Raw genomic sequence first — 23,723 nt, 5'->3', positions numbered from 1 at the left:
CACATGCCCAGGTGAATTATTTAAATTTCCTCTAGTACATTTTTAAGAGCAGGAAATGTGCCTTATGCATTGAGCCATTGCATCTTAACCTCCATGTGCTTTATTTGTGCTTTCTGTGTGTGCATGTGTATGTATGTGTGTGTGTGTGTGTGTGTGTGTGTGTGCGTGCGTGCGTGCAGATTTACATCCAGTATCCATGGGCTATCTCATGCAGTTTGAATTGCAAAGTAGGCTGGTTTGCTCCATATAGAAGTCTGTAGCAGAGACAGTTAGCTGCTCGAGGGCAGACCTGAGGCTTTCAGTATGTCAATCAATCTGTACACTGACTGCTCTCAATACACACAAACGCTCATACAGTGTACTAATGTGTAAGACAACCCACATTGCGTGTATGTGATGGTGTGTGTTTCCACTTGGGGGCAGTGTTTTCTCTGCAGACAATGTCAACAAGGCCATAGACACAAAGAGCACAGTCACTGTTACAGCAGCAGCATCTTGCTCGTCTTAACACACACACACACACACACACACACACACACACACACACACACACACACACACACAATCTGCTGTAACTTGTCTGTATGACTGTGCTCTGAGTGCATTGTATACATACAGCAATACAGACCTGTGTGTTTATGTGTGTGTGTGTGTGTGTTTGCCTACATAAACCCCATCTCCCTCCCCAGCATCCACCAGCAGCCAGTGAGGAGAAGTAGGCCGCTTAAAGATAGCTCCCGGCAGCCTCAATACTGGCTCCCAAAATATATCTGCTCATGAGAGTCATCATCATCGCTCTCCCTCCCCCCTCTTTCTTATTCTTCTTTTGCGCCTTCTCCTTTTGAAAATAGAACGAGAATCAGCCTTTGAATTTGCAAATCGATTACCTGGGTGAAATATCCTGAGGTGGGGATGGATGTGTGTGTGTGTGTGTGTGTGTGTGTGTCTGTGTACCTGTTAGCATGCGTGCATGTTTTGTTTCTTTCACGTGGATGAGCTGCTCCGTTTTGGGGGTCTTAAGTCTCACTTGGTTTATCCCCATAGAAAGGTGACATCAGGATTGTACCATTGCACCCATTTTAATTGGGGGGGGTTCGTTGAGGGGTTCTGTCACCCATGACTTCCCCCTTTGCTTTGAGACGCAAAGAAAATAAATTGCATTGTGCAAAATAAGGATACCTCAAATCTGCTGATACCGAGTTCTGATCCGATACCAGTTCTACCTTTTCCCCAGATTTTACTTTTGCACACTTCAAAACATGAATAATTTTTATATTAAGCGAATACATTATTTTTTTTAAACTTCTCATGCAGATTTATTTGACAGGTTTACAAAGTTTTATTTTTACTACAAACTTTGGAATTATTTGTGAACATTACTTTACAAGCTGAAAACCTTATTGACCCTAATTTGAGCCCATAAGATCAGTTCTCCCAGCGAATTTTCCCCATCGCCTCATTAGTGTATGTAGATGTGTTTGTCTTACTGATGAACTGGTGATTTGTCAGTGTGTTTTTTTCCCCCCTGAATTACATCCAGTTTGTGCTACAATAGGCTCCAGTTCCCTCCCCCACCACCTCCCTTGACCCTGGCAAAACTGGGTATGGAAAATAAATGAATACAAAGTCGAGTGCTTCCTCGAATATTAGTTCAATATTCCTTTTGCTGTCTGGTTTGCGCTGAGACCCAGTGTGTACTTTACCCCCCATTGGCCCACATTCACAGAGAATGAGGACAAATAGTTTGGCTCAGAGACATGTGTGCCTAATGTAGTCCTTTTATGTTGGAAAGTGGGACTATATGGAGACAGAGGAGACAGAGGATCATTGTGTTTCTGTTTTCTGTCTCTCTGTCTCTCATGTCTCATGCCCCTGATATCTGTCAGATATGGCTACAGTGTTTGCACCAGTGCCACTAATTTATTTTTGACATTTTATTAACAATATGATCTGCAGTAGCTGTTGCTGAAATCAGTGTCCACGTTTTAGGGTCTGATCTTGTTATGGTTTTACAAAATTCAAATGAATGATTTCAACCAAATTGTAATTTAGAAAAACAAAGTGAGTTGTTGTGTTTCTGTTGAAATGAAACATCAGTTAATCAGAGTGTTTTATCTGAAAGCTTGTGTGATGTGGATGGTATGATGTAATACATTAAATGAATTTTAACGTTGCCATTGTGATACATATTATAATATAGCCTGTTCTCTGGATATTCAATCAAGATACAAATTATAAATAAAATAAGACATGAACTAATAACAAGACTAAGAGTCTTGAGGCGGTCCTCATGGGTCCACCCAAACCGTCTGACCAGATCCACCGTCAAACGGGTTCATAACATTATGCGTACTTCCAGAGTGGATCTGAGAAGACCCATCTGTGATCAGTCAGTGCTGATCATTAATGTTCTTTACCAACTTTCTTGGCAAAGAGGATGGATTATATGTGTTCTAGCCTCAGCATGCTAACATGCTCTCAATGACTCTAACATGCTGATGTTAGGCAGGTATCCTAATTTAGCATGTTAGCATGAAAGTACAACTGAGGTTGATGGGAACATCATTAGCTGATGGTAGCGTTACATGAAATGCATTTGCAGTTCATCCAGTGAGAAACTTTAAAGTTTCAAGGCAATCCATCCAACAGGTTTTAGAATATTTCACTAAAATGAAAAATGCCAACCTCAGGTGCTACAGGAAAGATCAGGGGGATCATCAAAATCAGTACAATTTATTACCCGGGCGCCATGATTGTCTAAAGAAAATTTCATGGCAATCCATCGAAACCTTGCTGAAATATTTCAGTCTGGACCAAAGTGGTGATATTTCTATCTCTAGAGCGGTGATAGGAGTTCTTGCATTTGGTTTATCCAATGCATGAAATACCTGAGAAAACAACATTCCCCCGTCACACATTTGGAAAATCTAGCAAATCCAATATTGCTATAAAGCAGCCATGCTTACTCATTTGCAAAATTCCCTGCAATGACCTGAAACACACAGATACATTAAAAGGAGCTGCCTCGTTCTCAACCATAAAGACAAATCTCTGTCGTCTCGCAGTATATATATCGCCTTACTCCCTTTTTTTAATCCCTACCTATATTTTATTATTCCATTTATTCATCCCTACCTCTCCTGCTTGAATCTGTCCGTATGAAACTGTCTCATTTCAGTGACCACTGACAGGTATTTTAGAGGAGAATCTGTAAACACTGTAAATGTGTAGTACTGCCCGTCTCCTGCTGTACACTCCCTGGATTACTAGTCAGTCGCAATAACCTCAGGGTGCCCCTTCAACCCCCCGCTGTGCATTTTCACACGCGCACTCACACACACATATACATCCGCACACATACATCTGCACACCCACACGCCAATATTGAGGTCAGGTTGAGAAATGGAGACAGACCCCCCATCATGGCACACCCTCTGGCTACCTCTCTGTGAGCTGTTCACTCATGTAGAAGCAAACCCATCTGCCCAGAGAGACAGCGAGAAAGCAGAGACGGACTGGGATGGAGACACACATGCAGTATGTAAGCAGTGGCATCCGAAAAAGACAGAGGTGGAAATGGGGGTTTAGAGAAAAGGAGGGAGGATGCCAGAGAGAGAGAGAGGAGAAGAGAGAGGAGGGGGTGCAAGGCAGATCTGTGCGGCGTTGCCCTGAGATACAGGATGTCGTAATAAGGCAATTGGGAGAGAGAGAGAGAGAGGAAAACAGAGAGAGGAAAAGAGAGAGGGAGGGAGGGACTAATTCATAGGCGGGGGGAAAAAAAGGGGGAGGAGAGTGTGCCTCAAGGAGAAAAGCATTAATTTTCCTGTTGCTGTGACGAACCGACACCCCTGTGCCTGCGCGCACAGTGGTACGCTCCAGCTCGCTCTGGGCTCTGTTGTTGTGCAGAGCTGCAGAAGGCCTGATAGAGCCAGCTAGACAGAGAGAGAAGGGAGAGAGAGATACAGAGACAGAGGCAGACACACTGTGGGTCCAGAGCCTGTGTTTTCATTTCATCACCCAGTGCAACCAGCGACACCAGAGAGGAAGGGGACAAAGGGAAGAGGAGGACAAAAGGGAGCTTCAGTGACAGGGAAAGTGAAAGAGAGGCAAGGTGAAGGAGGAGAAGGAAGGAAAGGGAGGGAGGAAGGAAGGAGGCTGGGGCATGAGGAGGGGCGCCTGACTGACATTGCTGCTCTTGCTATAACACACAGACACACACCGACGTAGGCAGACACACACACACACACTCACTCACACTCTGCCAGATTGTGCACTGCACAGTTGCTGCTCTTTTTTTTTTTTTAATCCTTTGCGGAGACTTGTCCTTTCTCCATCCTTTCTTCTCCTCTGAGCGAGAGGACAAGAGAGACACAGAGGGAGAGGAGGAAGAGGAGGAGGGAAAAGGACGAGGAGGAGGAGAAGGAGGAGGAGGAGGGGAGGCAGTAACCCTCTCCTCTCCTTTACTCAGACACAGCAGAGAGAGATAGGGAGAGAAGAGTACAAGAAAGAGAGAGAGAAAGCAGCTTTCTGTTCTATTTCGCTGTCTCCTGTGGTCCCTCGGCCAGCGAGCGGCTAACAGGCACCGCTCATGTCCGTGAACTCGGAGAAATCCTCGTCCCCCGAAAGGTAACACCTCCTCCTCCTTCCCTCACTCCTTACCCTTATCATTTCATCCCCATATGTCTGCGTGCATGTCCATCTGTCCGTCTGTTATTTTGTCCTCTCCCACCCCAGCCCTCTCCGACCACCAGCCCCCCCTCCCTCAGCACCTCCATGTTTTGTGTCTCTTTCTGTTTCTGTTTCTGTCTGTGTATCAGAAGCTGGTTTCTTCTATTGTCTGGGTCACAGCGGTCTGACTGTAGCGAGGAAAGAAAACGCAGCGGTTCATTGTTGCATGGTGCTGTAATGTTTCAGGCGGCTGCTGAAACAGAACGTTGCACATACCAGCAGAGACAGTACGGCACACTTAAACATCATCCTACAGCACAATCTCCTTCACACACCTCTACACGGACACACACTCGAGCTGCTGCTGCCTGTCTGAGGCTGCAACATCTCCTATGACAACAATAACAAGCAACACATGCACACATTAACAGACAGACACACACACACACACACACACACACACACACACACACACCGTCTCTTTATGGCAGTGATGCACAGAGCTTACACAGCAAGTGTCAAGACGCGTCAACATGAGCACAGCCAGCAGCAGCAGCAGCAGCAGCAGCAGCAGCAGCAGTGCATCTCAGCAAGACAACAGCTCGCCACATGACGCACCTCAGTCAGTGCACAGCATTACTGAACAATGGCACCTCTGAAGGCCTCACAACTTCTACATAACACACACACACACAGATGCATATTTTGACCACGTTCATTGATTCATATATCGAGAAACATCCACTTATATTGTGCGCAGCAAAGTCACAAGGCATTATCAGTCACGTGGCACACTGTGGCTAATTGGAAATACATACAGACAAAGACGCGCACGCAGACCACGTCACAACAGGATCTCGCACAATACATGACGAGCACATGCATCAAGGCAAGCCATAGTTCAGAGGCTATTTCAGACTGAATCCACCATTGTTGCTCATGTAGAGATAATGACCTCTTTAATAATTTGTACCTATTTATGCCTAATTAGACCCATGCAGATTTACAAGATCAAAGTGAACACTGTATTTTATGTCTTACAGGGTTGCTTAGATGATCCTGATTTATATTTAAAAAAAATATCGGTTGGTTTAATGTTATTTAGTTTTGAGAGCCAATTAAGTTGTAATTTAGTTAGATAAGGAAGGAAAGTTTGTTTTTTAGTTTGAAAAAACAGGAAAAGAGGACTGGAGAAGTGTTTGAGAACAAAGCCTCTGTTGTTGGTCGTTTCCATCTCTGTTGCAAGCAGTGAATCTAAAAGCGAATCAGTCAAAGTCGTGACGCGTGTCCAAACCCCTTTACTGCATGCATAAGATCCCATATCCATTCACATCTATCCAGGCCAAGCCCACATTCCTCTTTCAGTGTGCAAATGCGGAAAGAGCTCGATTTGACGGGTGCTGGAGGGTGAGGAGCAGGCAGACTGGATGACTCAGGTAGCCACTGATGCTGTGCCAAGTACGATCAGGCAGAGCCGCTGCCATCCACACAACCAAGCGCCAGGCCCCAGACTGGCACATTCAAACACACAGCGCAGTGGGCACACAAATAGGCAGAAGTAAATGGGCACTAACAATATCAGGCATTATTACATGGGCAGTTGGGCACAGAGGAGAGCGGCGTCACGTTGGCAGTTTTGGATGAACATGAAGTGAAGTTTAATTTGGAGAAAGAGGCAGTGGCAGTGGATACAAGTACACACACACACTGTCATACTTATATTTTTAGCATCTAGACAAAGAAAAGAGCTTTTTGGAATTTCAGACACATAAATATAGAGTATCGCCTTGCAGCTCTGGAGTGGTGAGGTTTGTGGATTTCACCACCCGGCAAGTTTTTCCCTTTCCCTCTATTGTTTGGGTCTGACTGTAATTAAGAATAATGCAGCATTCCCTTGTTGCATGGCAGGTAGCAACAAAGAGCTACACTCATGCACACGCTGTCGCCCTCTTTAACGGCTGCAACGTCTCATATGACAGCAGAGACAATGCACGTGTTTTCCACACTTACAGTTGACAAATCTGGAAGCAGCTTAGCAGATGTGTCAGCGCAACTAGTCATGAAGTTTAATCTTCTTATCCCTCTGAATTCATTCATATATACCTTAAAATGCTACCGTATGAGCTACGAACCTCACGAGTAGACCAGCTGCTGAAACCCATGTGCTCAAAGCTGCATTTGAAAGCCACAAGCTGCACCAAAGATCAGAGAGGGTTCTGCAGATACTTGTGAGTGTGACACAGACAGCTGGGTTGCCTTTTGGACTGGGGCAATGCAGATACCAGATGAAAAAAAAAATGAAAAAAAATAGACACATGATTATATGATTATGCTAATCCATCTGCATAAGTGGGCAGCTCAAGATACTGTACGTCAAGAATTATGTTCAAAGTTATTGAGATGTGAGCACAGCTTTGTGTTGATCAGTGAATCATCAATTTACAATCAAAAATGACAAATGTTCGGAGCTTTTGAAAGATTTATTTATTATATATTTCTGATCTAGAGATTGTTTTGTTTCACATATAAAGCAGCATGAAGTGATTTGGAAATTGGATCTAATTTTTAGTTTTTTCAGCGCTTTATATTGGAGTGTGGATTGGGCGTCAGAGTCTATATCGGGTCTGCCTTTTTGGGACAGATCAGCACAATGTCTCTGTCTGCAGCACCATCTGGGCTCCAGGTGCCATGCACGCACACACACACACACACACACACACACACACACACACACACACACACAGACACACACAGCTCTGGAGTGCATCATTTGGGATGTGCAGTAACGTGTTTGTGAACAATAAGGCAGAATGGATTGGATAAGTGATGTGCGTTAAACCAAATGGATGAACGAGCTGGGCCTGCAAAAGAGCGAGAGGCGGCACTGTGACAAATTTCTCTTGGAGCACTTACATTAGGAAGACGATCCCTGTTGTGTAACTTGGCACTTGGGGCACGCTGGAGATGGAGATGGATGGAGGACAAGGAGCGCGCGCGTGTGTGTGTGTTTATATGTGCGTAAAGGATATGTAAGTGTTTTGACATCCTTGTTGCATGTGAGCAGCTTAAAGCTTCTTTCTGCAGGGTGACGGCGCGTCGGTTTAGGTCATGACTGACGCTGTTGGGTGGAGGGCTTATGTCCTTTGAGGAGACTTTCTTTAAGGATTAAACAAAAGTTGAATAAATAAACACCCAGAGGTCAAGAGTTTACTGGCTTTGTTGCAAAGCTGATGAGAGGCAGGAGCACTGAGAAGTGTTGGGTAAACCTCTCTTTGATGCTGATTACCTAACCTTCAGTCGGTGTGTGTTCTGTCAAGTGATGGCTGAGTGTGTGTGTGTGTGTGTGTGTGTTTAAATGAATGCAGTGCTTAGGTGAGCTGTTGAAAACTCCACATCCACTTCAAACTGTGCTCGCAGTAGATAACAAAAGGACACGGTTATCTTAAGCAAAAGATGACAGTAATTTAAATTAGCATGGAATCCGTTTACATGATTCCAGCGTCTTTGTGTGTGTGTGTGTGTGTGTGCTTGCAGTTCTGCGGGTGTGAACGTGCACCTGAGTGTGATTGTTTGATGCATGTTTTTTTTTTTTTACTGTGATTACTGGATCTGCCACTCTTTCATGGACAGCGAAAAGGATGAGGAGAGGAGGGAGGAGGAAAGAGGAAGAGAAGGACAGAGGAAGGGGACAGGTGAGAGGGAAGGTAGGAAGTAAAAACAAGGAGGAAAAAGAAATCGAGAGAAGCATAGAAGGTGACAGACAACACGTGCACATACACAACAGGACCTGAAATTTCCATCTCATCTCCTCTTTCATCTATTTGACACCAGTTGAAGAACAGGTTACTGGATACATCCAAATACTCCTGTGCAGCCTCCGTCCTGCCTCCCTTTCATCTCCTTAAGCATCATTGACCAGCTCTATGAAATTAAACCTAATCTCCATATCATTAATTTCATTCTTGATTAATCTGACAATTATTTTTCTTGATTGTTGGGTCCATGAAATTTAAAAATGAGGTGGAGAATAATGTCCCTCACAGTTCAAGGTGTCTATTAATGTTTTGTTTTATCAGACCGAAAACACAAAGATCTTGAGTTTACAATGAGATTAAACAGAGAAAAACATAAAACTATCTCATTGGAGCAGCTGGGCTCACAGAAGGTGTTTTGCTTAATACAGTAAATGACTAAAAGAATTAATTGATTATGAAGCTAACAGAAAAGATTGCTCAAGATGAACTCTTCTGGGTTGCAAACCGAATATCTATCTATTGTTGAGTGTTGGACCTATTGCTATGTTTAAAGGGGCAATTACTCTAAATTAGCCATGTCACAGAAGCTGTTGACCAAGCAGTAAGAAGCCATAGGAGGAGCTGGATTATTTTTGAAAATGGACATTAGGTGATCTGCAGCGTCAGGCTTTCCAGTTGAAGATGAGGTTTACCAAATACAACGTGAGGAGTTGTAGAGATTATCAGGTTTTCTGTTAGTTGATCAACAGAAAACTGATCAGCAACTGTTTTGGGTAATCAATTATCATTTAAAGGAGCTATTTGCATGTTTTGTTATTGCTACAACACCAACGTTAACTCTTGTCTCTATCGCGTCTTTTCTTCTACTGAAGTTAGCATGCTAACCAGCTAGCCTCAGCCAGTCCCGTCCCTTTGCGATTGCGACTCACTATAGCCTCCACTCTCTCTTGAAGACATAGCATTGCTTCTCTTGTCTTTTAAACGCAAACACAATAATTAATCACTCAATCATAAAAATAATTAACAGATTAATTGATAATGAAAATAATAATTAGTTGCCAGAAGGAAAAGAGAAAAGGGGAGAATACAGGGCAGAGAGCAGCAGAGGATGCAGCAGAAAGTGTTGGAATGTGTCCAGTCGGTCACTAAGCCAGGCCGATGCAGCAGACAACATCACATCCAGCAGACATCACATTCTCACAGTATATGGAGCTTCGACTGCCCTATATGGCCTCCACCATCTTCTCTGGTCCGACCTACATCGCCACAGACACACACAGGGCACACAGACACACACACACACACACACACAGACATGAGCAGCCCCAGCAATGCAACGACATGACAATAGCTAATGAAGCGTGGCAGGGAGCTAGCTAGCAAAGCAACCAGCCTGCCCTGCCTGTCTGGTTTTCTGGCCTCCATTATCCCCACCATCCCACTTGCCCCCCTCTTAGGTCTGGAAAGAAACAGATGATTGCCTTTCTTGCTTCCTAGTTTTTCTGTTGTTTGAGCCCCAACCTCCATCTGGGACAGATGGAGAAGAAGACATCCTCATGTATGCTCCCATCCCTTTAGGCCTCTGAGGGATTTCAGTGATGTAGCAATGGTAAATAAAAAAGTGTGTGTGTCTGTGTGTGTGTGCGTCTGTGTGTGTGTGTAGTTGAAGCTGACCTGAAAATTTCAGACCTTGCAAACAAGTCTAACCTGACTGCACAGCACAGCACTCTCAGTGTGTCACCACAAAATATCACTGGGAATTTCCACCCTGCTCAGTGATACCTTATATGGTTAGACACCTCACAAGTAGTGTGTTGAAGGCAATCGCCATGGCGATACCTCTGAGCCAAAGCAATGGGTCATGTGAGCCGGACCCAGGCACCTGATCTGCCGTGAGCGCTTCAGCAGGGCAGTGGTGTCAGTGAGTGTAGTTATGGGGTCAAAGATCACGCAGTGGTATCAGTACACACACAGACGGTGAGGATGAATGAAAAATCTGTACAGTGAAGGACGGTACTGTCAATGTGGTGGGATGAAACTGGAATCACTCTCTAATGACTAAAGAATATCCTCTTTATTAGTAGTATAACTGTGCTAAAAGAGCCCAGCGACAGAAAAAGAGAAGATGAAAAAGAATCCATTTTATCAATCAATATTATCATCTCTTTATTTTCTTTTAATTGTCTTTTTATAAATATTCTTTTAATTTTGTTATTGTTTCTATCTATGTATTAATATTATTATTATTATTATTATTGCTACATTGGTAAAAGGTAACAGCATATCAAACAAAACAAGTGTCCACAGCCATGCTAGCAGCTCTGTGAGGCTGTAGTAAGGCACAATGGTGCTTGGAGCTAAATGGTATCATCAGTATGCTGACATGCTGATATTTAGCAAGTATAATGTTAACCATGTTCACCAGCCTACTGTCGTGTGTTAGCATGCCTGCATTTGCTAATTAGCACTGAACACAATATCTGGCTGAGGCTGGTGTGAATGTCAGTAGTTTTGCAGGTAGTAGATGAAAAGTCAGAGGATCACCAGAGTCACTCCAGTTCCCTCTGAGGAGAACATACACCAAGCTTCTTGGTTATCCATTCAATAGTTGTTGAGACATTTCATACAACTTTATAAATGTCAGCTTCATGGTGTCATGGTGACATTGTCTGGGAACCATGAATGTCTGTAGAAAATTATGTCAATCCATCCAGTAGATGCTGGGACATTTTACCAGATAAGTGATCACTTTGACCGACACAAAAAGTCAGAGATTCACCAGAGTCATTAGGATTCATCCTGTGGGGACCATTAATGTCTGTGTAAGATTTCATGACAACCCTAGTTGTGATATATCAGTGTGGACAGAGTGGTGGACAGACACTGGCAGGGCTGAACTGACCCTCCTGCACAAGACTTCTGCATCTGAAGAGTCTGTCTATTTTTTTGTTTAAGTGTGGGCATTGATATGGTTCTGTTTGCCTTGGCTACGTGCACCTACACCACTGTGACAGTACTTCTTGTCAAGCCTGGACTCAAGAGTTCGAACACTTTCACGTTCATTTGTTTTAACTGGTAACGTAACAGCACATTTTCCCATTCGCAGCACCACTGCATCACACTCTTATCTCAACGCTTATCGCTTCACTGGGTTTGGTCGTCCACTGCTTTAGACTTTGTATGTTTGTATGTCCAGTGCTCCATGTCCCTGATGACTCTGTATGTTTACATATACAACATTCTTTCAGTCCTTTGTGTGCTGCTGCTGCTCCCCTCTTTTTTATCTTTTCATCTCTTCACTATCTCCTTCTCTTTCTGTTTTTCTTCTCTCTATCCCTCTTTTTTTTTTTTTTACCTCCATATCTCTCTCTTGTCATCTGGTGTCGGTTCCATTCGGGAGGCTTTCAGTTTCTCTGTGGGAACCGGATCTCAGGCGGCGTTGTACAGCATTAAGAATGTGAACAGCATGCGCCATTGGTGCAACATTGAAACTGCCAACAGATTGGAAATTCATAATAAATGAACTATAATCTTGCAAAATTCTTGCATTTGCCTTTTCGATGTCTATAAAATGACATCTTTGCATTGTTAGTTTATTTTTAGCCACCAGCTGTGCTCCTAGGGGTTCTAATTCGTCTTAATAGGCAATTCTAACCATGCTAATAATAGACTATGTTCCCATTATGCAACAGGAGCTTGTTGAAGAAAAAAAAATGGAGGAAAAACATTCTCCTTAAGTTCTCCTCGATCTTACTGTGTAATGCCTTTAGCTGCAGTGTGGATATTTAGCATGCAGCTAGGGCCTTTCTCTCTCATTATTTCAAAGCTATCTGCCATCAGCGTATTAGTCTTTCTGGAGTCGACTTTACTGCTACAACACTGTGTAAGTTATACTCAGCAAAAACAGGGAAATTGAGGAAGGGGGAGAGAGAGGGGAAAAATTTGAGATTTTTGGAGGAGACAATCAGGGGAACGTTGTACGACGATAGCCCTGGGAAAGAGATGATCCCTCAGAGGAATTGAGGAAGAGACGATAAAGCTAAAGGAAGGACGCTGGTTAGAGAAAGAGAAAGACCAAGATAGAGACATAGAGAGCAAAGAACAGGAAAGGACAGCAGAAAACCTCCAGAGAGAGCCGGTGGAGACGGCTGGAGAGCCTCAGAGAGACAAAGATAAAAAGCAGAAGGGGAAGGAGAGGAGGGAAAGTGAGGGAAGATGGAGGGAGAAGATAGATGGCTCTCTGCAGACTTGCGCAGTGTGTTGGGTAATGCTAGGTCACCGGGGGACTAATCTGTACTGATGCTGCAGCGCTGAAGCAGTGGAATGATAATGGCCTGTTTGTGTTTGTGTGTGTGGGGAGGTATGTGTTTGTTTGTGCGGCTTTGCATACGCATGGGTGTAAAAAGATGTTTGCATTTGAAGGTACCACTCGTTGTTAGTCACACACACACGAACGCACATGCTCGCACACATAACCCCTTCATCGACGCCTTATGCCCTGTAGGACTGAGTCACTCGCCTGCTGCATAACTGAGAACAGTATTCGTCTGTTGTGTCTGAGAACACTGCTCAGCTGTTGTTTCTCCTCCTGCAGCATGGTCAAAGATGTGTTTTTTGTTTTGTTTTTTTTTTTCTCATCGGGCCACTTCAGCCCTGAGTGGGTGGGGTTCATTGAACTCTGGATTCATGGAAGTCTTCCAAATTGCCAACTCGGCACACTCAGCTCACGCCCAAGCCTCTGGTTTGACAGCAGCAAACTGCTGATGTCGGCCAACAATAACGCCATGGTGGTGTGCGTTTTCCTGTTCACGCTGGCACACACGGCTGGGTGTGGCAAACCTGATGTAGGTGTGTTATGAATAGAGTGTGGATCGGATGCATAGGCATATTATCCAGATACTCTGGCTGATGTAGACTCACTTTTGGTATTTTACTATGTGGTAAAGAAAAAGAAAAAATGAATGTAGATGAAGTCACAAGAAATACATTACAAGTGCTGAAAAGATTTTTATTAGTCTATTAATTGAGTTGTTAATTGACAGAAAATGACTCAGTAAAAAGTCTGATAACTAATCAATTGTTTAAGTCATTTTTTTTTTAGCAAAAATGCCAAATACTGATTGATTCCAGCTTCTCAAATGTGAATACTGTATTTGCCGGTTTTCCTGGTCATCACTGATAGTAAACTAAATACCTACTATTTGTGAACAGTTAGACGGATAAAACAGGCAATTTGAATATGTAAATGAGATCTTGGAGACTTTCTTACATCTTATCAAACAATGAATCATTACATTATTTTAATATAATGATAATGGTAACAACAACAACCTTACAACAACCCTACCAGACATTATAGACATCAGCTTGTTCTTCTGTTTTATCCTCCAGTACTTAGTACCACTTACTTACAGTCTAGCATTTCCCAAATACTGCTAGTAAATTTCATGTAGCACTGGAACTAACGATTATTTTTAATAATTGATTAGAAGAAGATTATTTTTTCAATGAAATGATGAATCATTTAGACCACAACATGTCAGAAAATGGTCAAAACTAGCCCATCATACATTCCCAGAGCCTAAATTGATGCCTTCAGATGTCTTATTTGCAGCGAACAGACTGATGTCCAAAGCAACAAAGTCTCACATTTGAGACGCTGAAACCAGAAATTTGCTGCAATTTTTCCTCACCTGTGTGTGAAAATGATCAAACGATTGATTGACTGTCAAAATAGTTGGTGAGTAATTTTCTCTTCATCTACTAATCAAATGGTTGACTGATGTATCAGCTCTAATTTCCTGCTGCTCTTATTGAAGTACAGTGTAGTAGGCATAAAAAATAAGGAATTTTATGACTTTGCTTTTGTTCACAAAACTGGAACTGGCCACTAAGATGACATGAGAGGCACATTTCCTTATAGTTTGAGGATTATGAAAAAAATAAAGTTGATGGAGAGAATGTTTCTCAGATTTCTGAGTCAGAAGTTTTAGGTAAATATTTGCTCTAAAAAGCTGATGGGTTGAAGTATCGAACTGAAACTTAACAGATAAAACTTGAATAAATTTAGGTTTGGTTCACAACATCTGAAGCTGAGATCTACCTGGCTGGTTGAGGGACAGTCCAGGGCAATATTTTTTAATTAGCTCCACTTTTTATTGCTGGTTTTACACATAACACCGCTGGCAGCTCATTGCACGGTCCCACATTGTCTTGAAACCAGAGGCCCCCAGTTCTGCTGTAGTACAGAGTAAAGCTGTGACTCCAGACACACTGGCATGCTAATGAGCTGACATTCAAATCATATTATAAAGTATTTTTGGGGCCTGCGTTGTCTGGAAGCTTAATTGACGTTGGAAGTCTTTTCGGAGTGCTCAGAGTGTATTTTGGGTACCGAGGTTGTTTTAATGGTCATAGGGATGAAGAGGCGCTGATGTGTTGTATTTCTGATCTGCATGTGGCATGTTCTGTGAGCGACTGTGCATTTTTGTTTATAAAACAGATGCATCTGGGCCCATGCTATAGCACGTGTGTGTGTGCATTAGTGCCTATGTGCTTACACACTCCAGACTCAAATGTGCATTGAGACGGATCCTTAGCAGGTGGGTGTCACAGGCCCATGTGACTTCAGCTGGAATTCAAGGCTGGGCTCGTCTTGTCCCGGCACTGCTGTATCCATGAGTCTACAGCAGAGAGTGGATGCTACCGTGCTTCCTCTGGTCCTCTGTACATCCGTGTTTCCTGCCCTATGGAGTTAAACTCGTGTCTGGCCATTAAGAAGAAATGGGGTCTGGCTTTGTGTGCGCTCCGCCTGCGACACAGGGCTCTCCGAAACAGGTAGAGGGAGACGGGAAAGAAAAAAAGGGGATTAGGACGTCGAAGGGGTGGTGTAATGACAAGACTAACAGGCATGGTTGGAGATGGGGTGTGAGTTCTTGTTTTCAACTTTTAAAGCAAAGTTTTAATACTATGGTGTGTGGTTTGTCTCAGTATTTCATTTAACGAGATAACCCCCGTTTGCTCCTCAAGAGCAAAGGGCCAGAGCAAGGTGGCAGTAGGGGACTGGATTGACAGGACTAAAGAAAAATGTTTTATCTTTGCACTGCCTCCAGGGCTGTGGTCATTTTGTTTTAGCATTGCTATTGTTTTAACCAGGAAGACCAGAAATGATAAATATTTTTTTTCCCGTGATAGAAGATGAATGTCAGGCAGAAAGAGGTTCAATCCAGAGAGAGGCAGGATTTGCATCTATGCACTGATGAAGTAAAGTCATCTGTTGACTTCAGTTCTGTCTGAATATATTGATAATTTTAACAATATATTTTAATTTCAGCAATTGTTTTGATAATAAATTAACCATTTCATTTATCTATTTTACCTTCTCCAATGTGAGGATTTCCTGCTTTTCTTTGTTTTATATCACAGTAAGATGAATATCATTGGGTTTTAGATGATTTATTACACAGAACAAGATATTTGAAGAGGTCATCTTGGAAGGCAGATTAATTGATTCGGAAATTAATCTTTAGCTGCAGAACCTAAAGTGTTTTAAATATGTTTTGTTACGTGTTTAAGAAAGCAAAACCTGAGTCCAAGTCCAGATTTCAGTGGTAAAACATTTGTCTTGCTTCTCAGTTTGTTTATAACTCAGACTTTGTACCAAATCAATGTATTAAAAGACAACAATAGGCACATAAGTTAGTTTTGGATTTACTTTGCAGAGTACCATTGTTTGTTAAAAAGTAATAACCCCCTTTTACAAAATGTTGAAGTCTTGAACCACTCTCCACAGTGCTGTGGTTTTAATCCAGCCAAGTCATGTTTCTATGTGCATTCCTGCATCAGAGTCATTTTGTGAGCTGAAGGCAGCAAACAGTCGTGCCAGAGACGGTGTGATGACCGCTGCTACCTATGAGACGTCCTTCTCTGATTGTGATGTTGATATGTGAATTTCATTGAGGTAAAGCTCCTCTATCCCTGAAACAGATCAGAGGAGACATCTAAAAACATCCTTGATTCCTGGCCTCCTATATGCAGTAAACGATGCAGGAATTAAGATAAATAGTAAAAAGAATTTAATCCAGAGGAGACCTCTGCAATCCAGAGATTCAGTGGAAGTGACAGTGACAACATGAATCAGGTTCTGGACAAGGAGCGGCGAAATCGTCTGTCCACATTAAAACTGTGTAAAGCTCTCTATTTTTGCTTTAGCCAAGACAGACAGGCCTATATCATATCTTATTTTAGTTGTGAGGCACCGTGATCTATATATATATTATATATATATATATATATATATATATATATATATATATATATATATATATATATATATATATATATATATATATATATCTCATTAATGGTGACATCCTCTTTGATTGGCAGCGATGAATAGAAATGATTTAGAGCATGCTTCTGAAAACTCATACTGTCATGTTACCTCTGAGGAGGATTATTGTTACCTATAGCTCGGGATGGGGCCTTTGGTATCAGCAAAGGCCCATGGGAGTGGTGAGCAGGCTGCAGCAGCACCGCTAATAATTAACAGTCTCAAACCAGCAGTTACATGACTCCTCACTGTTGCTTGTAATGACCGTGATCTCGGGCAGATTAAAATATCTCTTCTGAAAAACAAAGCTTTACATTTTTCTCATGAATTTTCTGCCTCATCAAGGTTTTTGCAGGGTTTGAATTACTAGTGGAGCATAGTCAATATAAGGTTTAAGTTCCTTATTAACACACAGGATTTCATGTTGCTGTTTTTTTTTTTTTTTTTATCTATAAACTAAATAAAGCATTCATATATAAGCCTGATTCACATAAAAAGATACATAATGATGATGACAATAGAGATGTTCTCAACTTGTGCATTGACCGATACTGAGTATTGATTGGATAGTAATACATAACAAAACATTTTACAAGCTGTGTACTACTAACCCTGTATGGATGTGCTATGATTGCTGTCATGGTTGGATGCCATGGCTCAGCATGAGCACATACACAAATGCCATAGAATCTCGCTCTGAATCTGAATTTTTTTTTTTTTAAACAGTGGAAGCCATCTATAGTTACTGTGTTCATTTTGGGTCTTTTCATACCTGACTTGTTTCTGGTCTCACCATGTTTGTGAATGTCTCTCGCTGACTCATGTCGCAAGGATTGGCTCAGTAGCATTGTGTGACCAGTGCCGTAAAGGCTAGAAAAGGTGCGCCGGTTAAAACTGAAACACTCCATCAAAATGTAATAATTCTAAATAATTTATAGGTTATAGGTCTCTGGGTCTGGATAAGACAGCATCTGGGTCTGGTCCTGGACCGCAGTCTGTCTATTAGTGACCTCGGCCAACGGCTAACGTTATGCAATTTAGCATAACTTAATTCCTTGCTGCTCTATAACAGTGGGTGCCGGTGGCTGCTCAGTGCAACTTATTGTGTAGGCTTCTGTTTTATGAATTAACTTCTGGGAAAACTACAGGTGTAAAACTAGAGAGTTTATCAATACATTACATGGTATCGGATCAGTGCCTACTCACCAACTCAGATCCACTGTATTGAAATCAGAACAACTCTAGATGACAATAGAGGACCTCACTGTAAGTCTGCACCAATCCATTTTTAACCATTTTCACTAGTTTTAGTTGCAGCATTTTATCTAAACATGGATTTATTATATGTTAGTCTGTATTTTTTCTTAACCTGGCAGTGATTATGAAAAAGGTGGTAACAGCAGAAATTGACATTGGCACTGAGTTCAGTTTTCAGATTTTCAGGCTTTGAATAGATTTTTCATGGTGGACATTATAACTTGGCAGACACATCACCAGGCCTAACAAGTACTTAAGTATAAGTGCATAGTACGTAGACATAAACAGTCGAAATACGTGTTGCATTCTGATGTTGCATCCTTACTCCCTGTTGAGAAAGTCTTGATCTGGTCCATGTGGAGCTCCTCAGGTGATGAACATGCTTATATCGTATCATAAATGAAAAAAGGGTTTGACAGGAGCATCACAGACTTCTACATGTCTTTGTGTATTTACTCTACGTGTGCCTACACTATGCTTGTGTTAGTATATTACGTACGTGCGCATGGCTTCTCATGATGCTTTCGCTTGCTGTAACAAGTGTGGGCGGATGTAACCGCCACAAAACCAGGCTTTGTCGCCCGGCTGACGTCATTGGAATGTATAAATACAGCAGTGAATGAGTGCACCATACAAAGAGGAGAGCAGAGTGTAAAGTGCACTGCACAATAAAAGATACAGCAGATACCCACTGGCTCTGTGTGTCAGATGTGTGTTTAGATGTTTCTATAGTGAGCAGAGTCAACCAGGAAGCCCAGACTAATGGGTTTTGGTACAACAGGGCACAGGAAACACAGATGACACACGCATGTGGCCACACAAAAGCAGAAATATGAATAACGAGTATAGTTATCCTGGTATGCATGTGTGTTTTTGTGTGTTTGGGGATGTGAATGTTGGTCTTTGTGTTTAGAAGATAGAAATGTGCTTGTCCTGCTGAATCTGCAGGCATGTCACTTGATTTCCACTACCTCAAGGCATGGTGTGTGTGTGTGTGTGTGTGTGTGTGTGTGTGTGTATTTGTGTGTTCATATGCCACCCTACCAGCCATGCAGAGCAGTGTTCCTGCTTTCCAATGCAAATTTTATTCCAAGTAAACCGGTTTTATAACAATAGTTTTCCGTGCAGCCACAGAAGTTTATTTTAGTGCACTCACATTTTTTGTGCATGCTATAGGGGTTTTGTTTAGATTTAACTCATAAGCCTCTATTGCCTGTTATGTTTGAGTGTATTTGCATTTGTTACTGTGCATGCTATGCATCATATATCTGTATAGAGTTCAGTCGATGCAGGGTAGCGTGTGGTCCTGTATCCATTGGCTGCCTGTGGGGGTTTTCAGCAACAGCTAATTTAGCCTCTATAGATCAGTGTGGCCTGACCATGTGGGACAAAGCAGAGGCTGTATATTTATGCTACTCTATGAAAGCTGCACAAAACACTGCAACCTTATTATAACTGTTGCAACCAGGTTGTGGCTTACATTTCGGGTTATAGCATTTAGCCATATGCTTTTATCCCAGTTGACATACAGCACGGCAGTTCAGCGTCTCTAGTAACGACATCTCAACAGGATGTGTGGCTGTTAATGAGACACTCATTTAATGCTGTAAAATGTAGAGAGTCATCAAGATGCATTGTGCACATTTTGTATGTGGAGTGCCTTGGTTATGATGACACTTTATTTGATCCCTGGGAAGGAATTTCAGTTCTTACAGAAGCTCAGGGAACAAGGCCATACAAATTTCAATATGAAGAACAAGTAGACAAAAGGAATTAAAACAATCTCTACATGCATGAAAAAGAAGACACATTTTATGCAAGTGCAGCTGCTGGAGTCCAGAAAAAAGAATTAATGAGCTGTATTATTAACTAATCTAAGAATGATAATACTTTTTGATGAATTTGTGCTGTGAAGTACCACTCGATGGTGAGAGAGTGGAATCCTTCAGAAAATCAACCTTTAGCTGTTTAGACGACACTTGGAGGAGGCAACAGATCCACAACACACTCCAGTCACACAGTACACCATAGTCCAGTTCAACTTTGGGTCAGAGCATCATCGCCACATGAGAGGCTGCTCATTTTGTGGTGAACCTGCATCCTCATAAGCTCCTCGCCGCGCTGGACGGCAACAAAGGCGCTGTAGAAATCAAAGGACAGAACCCTCCATTACCTCCTGGCCTCTCTATGTGACAGCAAGCTCTATGCAGATGATGGTGCTCTCAGCACCAGTGATCTACAACTGCAGGTATAGAGACTTTTATGTCAAGAGGCTTCACCACTTGAAAGGCCTGTAATGCATATATTTTACGTACAGTTTATCCCATATGGCTATAGACTGTCAGACCAGATGCTTTAGTTAAGCAGAGCACAGACATTTTACATAAAACTGTTTCAGTTAATCAGATTAATTCAATATATTGCCTGTCCCTGAATAAGAGAGCTATAGGAAAGCCTGAAATTGTGTAGTGTACTGTATGGTCGTCGGACTGCTCCACTGCTTGTTGCCTTGCTGAAATGATGACCCAGTCTCAATTTTAAAGAGGCCAACACAAAATCAAATAGGTGCCTGTGTCTCACAATACAAAGTGACGGCAAGAATTTATAATGCAGGAGATACAATTCATAAACTGGGTTCTAATTCGTCCACTTTGTGTGTTCAGCGGTTGTTTTTGTGACTCTCTTAGTGTATGCATTCCTCCTGTGTCTGCGCAAAAGTGAACAAAACATGGTTTGAAATCCAAGAATGGATATCTTGTATAATCTAAAGGCAGATTATGTTTTTCTTGCTTGTTTGAAGAAACTCATTTTAACGTACTGGAAAAAAACAGAAGCCCCTACTTCACAGAAACAGAAAGAATTAATGAGATATTGTTTGTTTGTAGAAAAGAGTCTGAAGATGACATCAAAACAAAGCTATTCAGTGATGTAAGGAAGGACTTTTTTATGCCAGAAAAGAAAAAAAAGGTGGCCTGAACAATGGAAATAAAACCCAAGATGGAATAAACCATTGTTTTCCTTCGAGTTCCCTGGAGCTGATGTTGTCTGGGCCTCTTGCCTTGTTGATTCATCCTGTTGATTCTCCGTGTTTGCCAGTGAAAATCCCTCCGCAACCAAAATAGAAGTGCAAGATTATGGCTGTAGCCACATTTATAGTGTGCATGGTATGGGAATCTAGCGTCGCACCTTGTGATAATGTATTAAGTTGAGGGCTGGTTATTTGAAACAGGATCCTACAGAGCCGTAATGTACAACTAGAGGTTATGTGGGGGCAGTGCAGCCAGTGACGTCAGGCTGCATCCTGAAAATAGCGGTGAGATCTCAGCTCTCTGCACAGACAGATACTCAGGAGGAGAGGAGAGAATGAGTCAGCTGTCCTGCCAACACGGGCCAAGATGGAGAGACGGAGAGAATGAAAGATTAACGATGAATCAATCGGAGGTAGAGACACCACCGCTGGAATGGATAAGCAGAGCTGAAGGACACCTGTGGTCTGAGTCCCACGCCTTAGCATTGAAAGTGGAGGATGATGCTCCTGTTGCTAAGGAATACCTGTTACCTTGGTGATAACGAGACGTGTTTAAGGATGAGTCATCAAGTTTGAACTCGAGAGCGGTCAGCTGTTTTGTACGGCTTTCTCGCTGGTCAGGGATACGTTAGCAACGCTCTGTGACTTTCTCTGTAATTAGCAGCAGGATACATCACTGATGTCAAGTCTGTGAAGGCATGTGGACGAAATGATTAGACCCAGTCAGTCGAAGGGCAGGGGAGAATACAGGAAACTGCACTTAAGATTTTTCTGCTTTCCTGTGTAGGACCCCGGAAACAGAAAACAAAACTGGGTTTAAATTAAACTGCAGAAAGGATATGCAATGGTGAGGCAGTCCAGACATAAAGAATATGTCCATGGAAAAATTGTAGTTTTAGTAATTATGTTTTACAATGATGGAAGAAGTATTCAATCAAGTAGGAATACAACAGTGTAGAAACAAACAAATAAATATAATAAAATTCCTTTTCTACTTGGAAGTGGAGGTATTTTCATCAAAGTGTCCATAATGTAGAATTCATTCATAATCATATATTATTGGATTATAATTGCTGATGTGTTAATGTTGCAGTTGGTAAAGTGCAACATAACTGATGACCTTTGAGTAATTAATCAACAATAATGCATCATCATTTAAGGTAAATATAGTGAAGCAGGAGTATAATGTAGCATGAAAATGAAAAGCAGTAAACTGTACTAAAGTAACTCTCCACAAGACTGCATGTGTTTTGGCCTTGTTACAGCAGCGATGAAACTGACACAGTGCTCAAAGCAAAAGTTAAAACAGGCACCCATTGCTGTGTGTGGTGAACTCATTATATCGTCTCATTGATTTTGTTTTTATTTAGTTTTCTTTCTTCTTTTCTGGTTTGGTAGATATGTGTTAGTAAATGAGGCAGTCACAGGGAAACCCAGACTGCTCAGGACCAGGAATAAACAAGCAGCAGTGGATTTCTTTTAAGTGGTTCAGTTACTGATTTGTTGTGGATGGAGGTCTCACCACACACACACACACACACGCACACACAAAATAGTCCGGTAGAAATGTGCAGAGAAAGGAAATTAATCTACAGTATATCTGTGAGAAACAAAGAAGGATATTGTGTGCAGGCAAAAATTCTGCAACGCCGGCATCATAAGAATCATAAGGATGTGTCCTTAGGTGGGAGATGTGCTTCCAAATGGGGACGCAATAAATAAAATCCCTCAGTTCAAGTATAGAGGGAGTGCAGACCTTTGAGGGAGGTTCTTGAAACAGTGGACAGTGATTGTATTTTAAGGGATGAGAAAATCTCAGAGGTCAAAGGGGTGCCTCAGAAGACTGAACGATTGAAACAGGAGCTGCAGGGACGAGGTCTGAGGCACACGGTTATAGTTAGAGCTTTTAGTCAGGTGCAGATTACTCATCAGAGTAAACTGACCGTACAGACATATGTATTATTAACAGCATCATCTCAAAGGAATCATGTTCAGTGAAATATGTTGACACCAACAAGCCCCCCCCAACCTAAACAGCCATATAGGCCATTTGTCCCGACTCTCTGATATGATCTATAGGAGCGTCTCTTGAATTAGTGCCACTGCTACCAGCTGCTGGAGATATGCTGCAGATAAACTGTTAAAAACAGAAACAGAACATGGTTAGGTTCAGGGAAATACCATGGTTTGGGTTAAAATGAGAAGCAGCTGATGAGTTTAGAAGATCTTCCTCATCATGGTTGCAATAACAAACATGTGGTTGGGGTTATAGAGCAGACATGGTTAAAAGAAACAACACTGACTATACAAGGTTTTGTTGAACCATCCATCCACACCAACCTCTTCACTACACTGACTGTTGCTCTCTAACAGGGGTCTCCAACCTTTTTTACTCTGAGAGCTACATATCAGACCAAAAACACCTGAAACCCACATCAGTGTCAGTTTTTGTGTCAAAAGTCTGAGTCAAACCTGAACACCCAGACGTGATAAGACCACTGCAAATAAACTTCCATAAATCTGCTTAGAAATCAGAAGAAGAAGCTCCTTAGTAACTAATTCAGTGATAGTTGTCAGTACATCCAATGGTACATAACAAACAGGAGCTCAAAATAGCTGATTCGGTACACTTCATTTTCTAAAATGTAAACAAACATGGGCTTTAAAAAAAAAAAAAGCCCAC

General features: G+C 42.1%; 1 protein-coding gene across 7 annotated transcripts in view; it reads left to right on the top strand.

Moving 5' to 3' along the window:
• The window catches only part of srpk2 (SRSF protein kinase 2), a 74,742-nt gene that overhangs the window by 17,872 nt on the left and 33,147 nt on the right, over nucleotides 1–23,723 (top strand). The window contains exon 1 of one of the 7 annotated variants that reach the window (XM_071493510.1): nucleotides 3,895–4,626. The exons of the other annotated variants lie outside the window; for them this stretch is intronic. Within the exon in view, the coding sequence (XP_071349611.1) occupies nucleotides 4,589–4,626 (38 nt within the window). The 5' untranslated portion in view covers nucleotides 3,895–4,588. Of the gene's footprint in view, nucleotides 1–3,894; nucleotides 4,627–23,723 lie in introns of those variants that run through there. 7 annotated transcript variants of the gene reach the window in all.

The sequence above is a fragment of the Trachinotus anak genome, unplaced genomic scaffold (assembly GCF_046630095.1).
Source record: "Trachinotus anak isolate AG129_WGS33_773 ecotype Australia unplaced genomic scaffold, CSIRO_AGI_Tana_v1 ptg000002l, whole genome shotgun sequence".
NCBI classification, from domain to species: domain Eukaryota; kingdom Metazoa; phylum Chordata; class Actinopteri; order Carangiformes; family Carangidae; genus Trachinotus; species Trachinotus anak.
The sequence above is the reverse complement of the archived record's forward strand: the minus strand, read 5'-3'. Positions and strand labels throughout refer to the sequence as shown.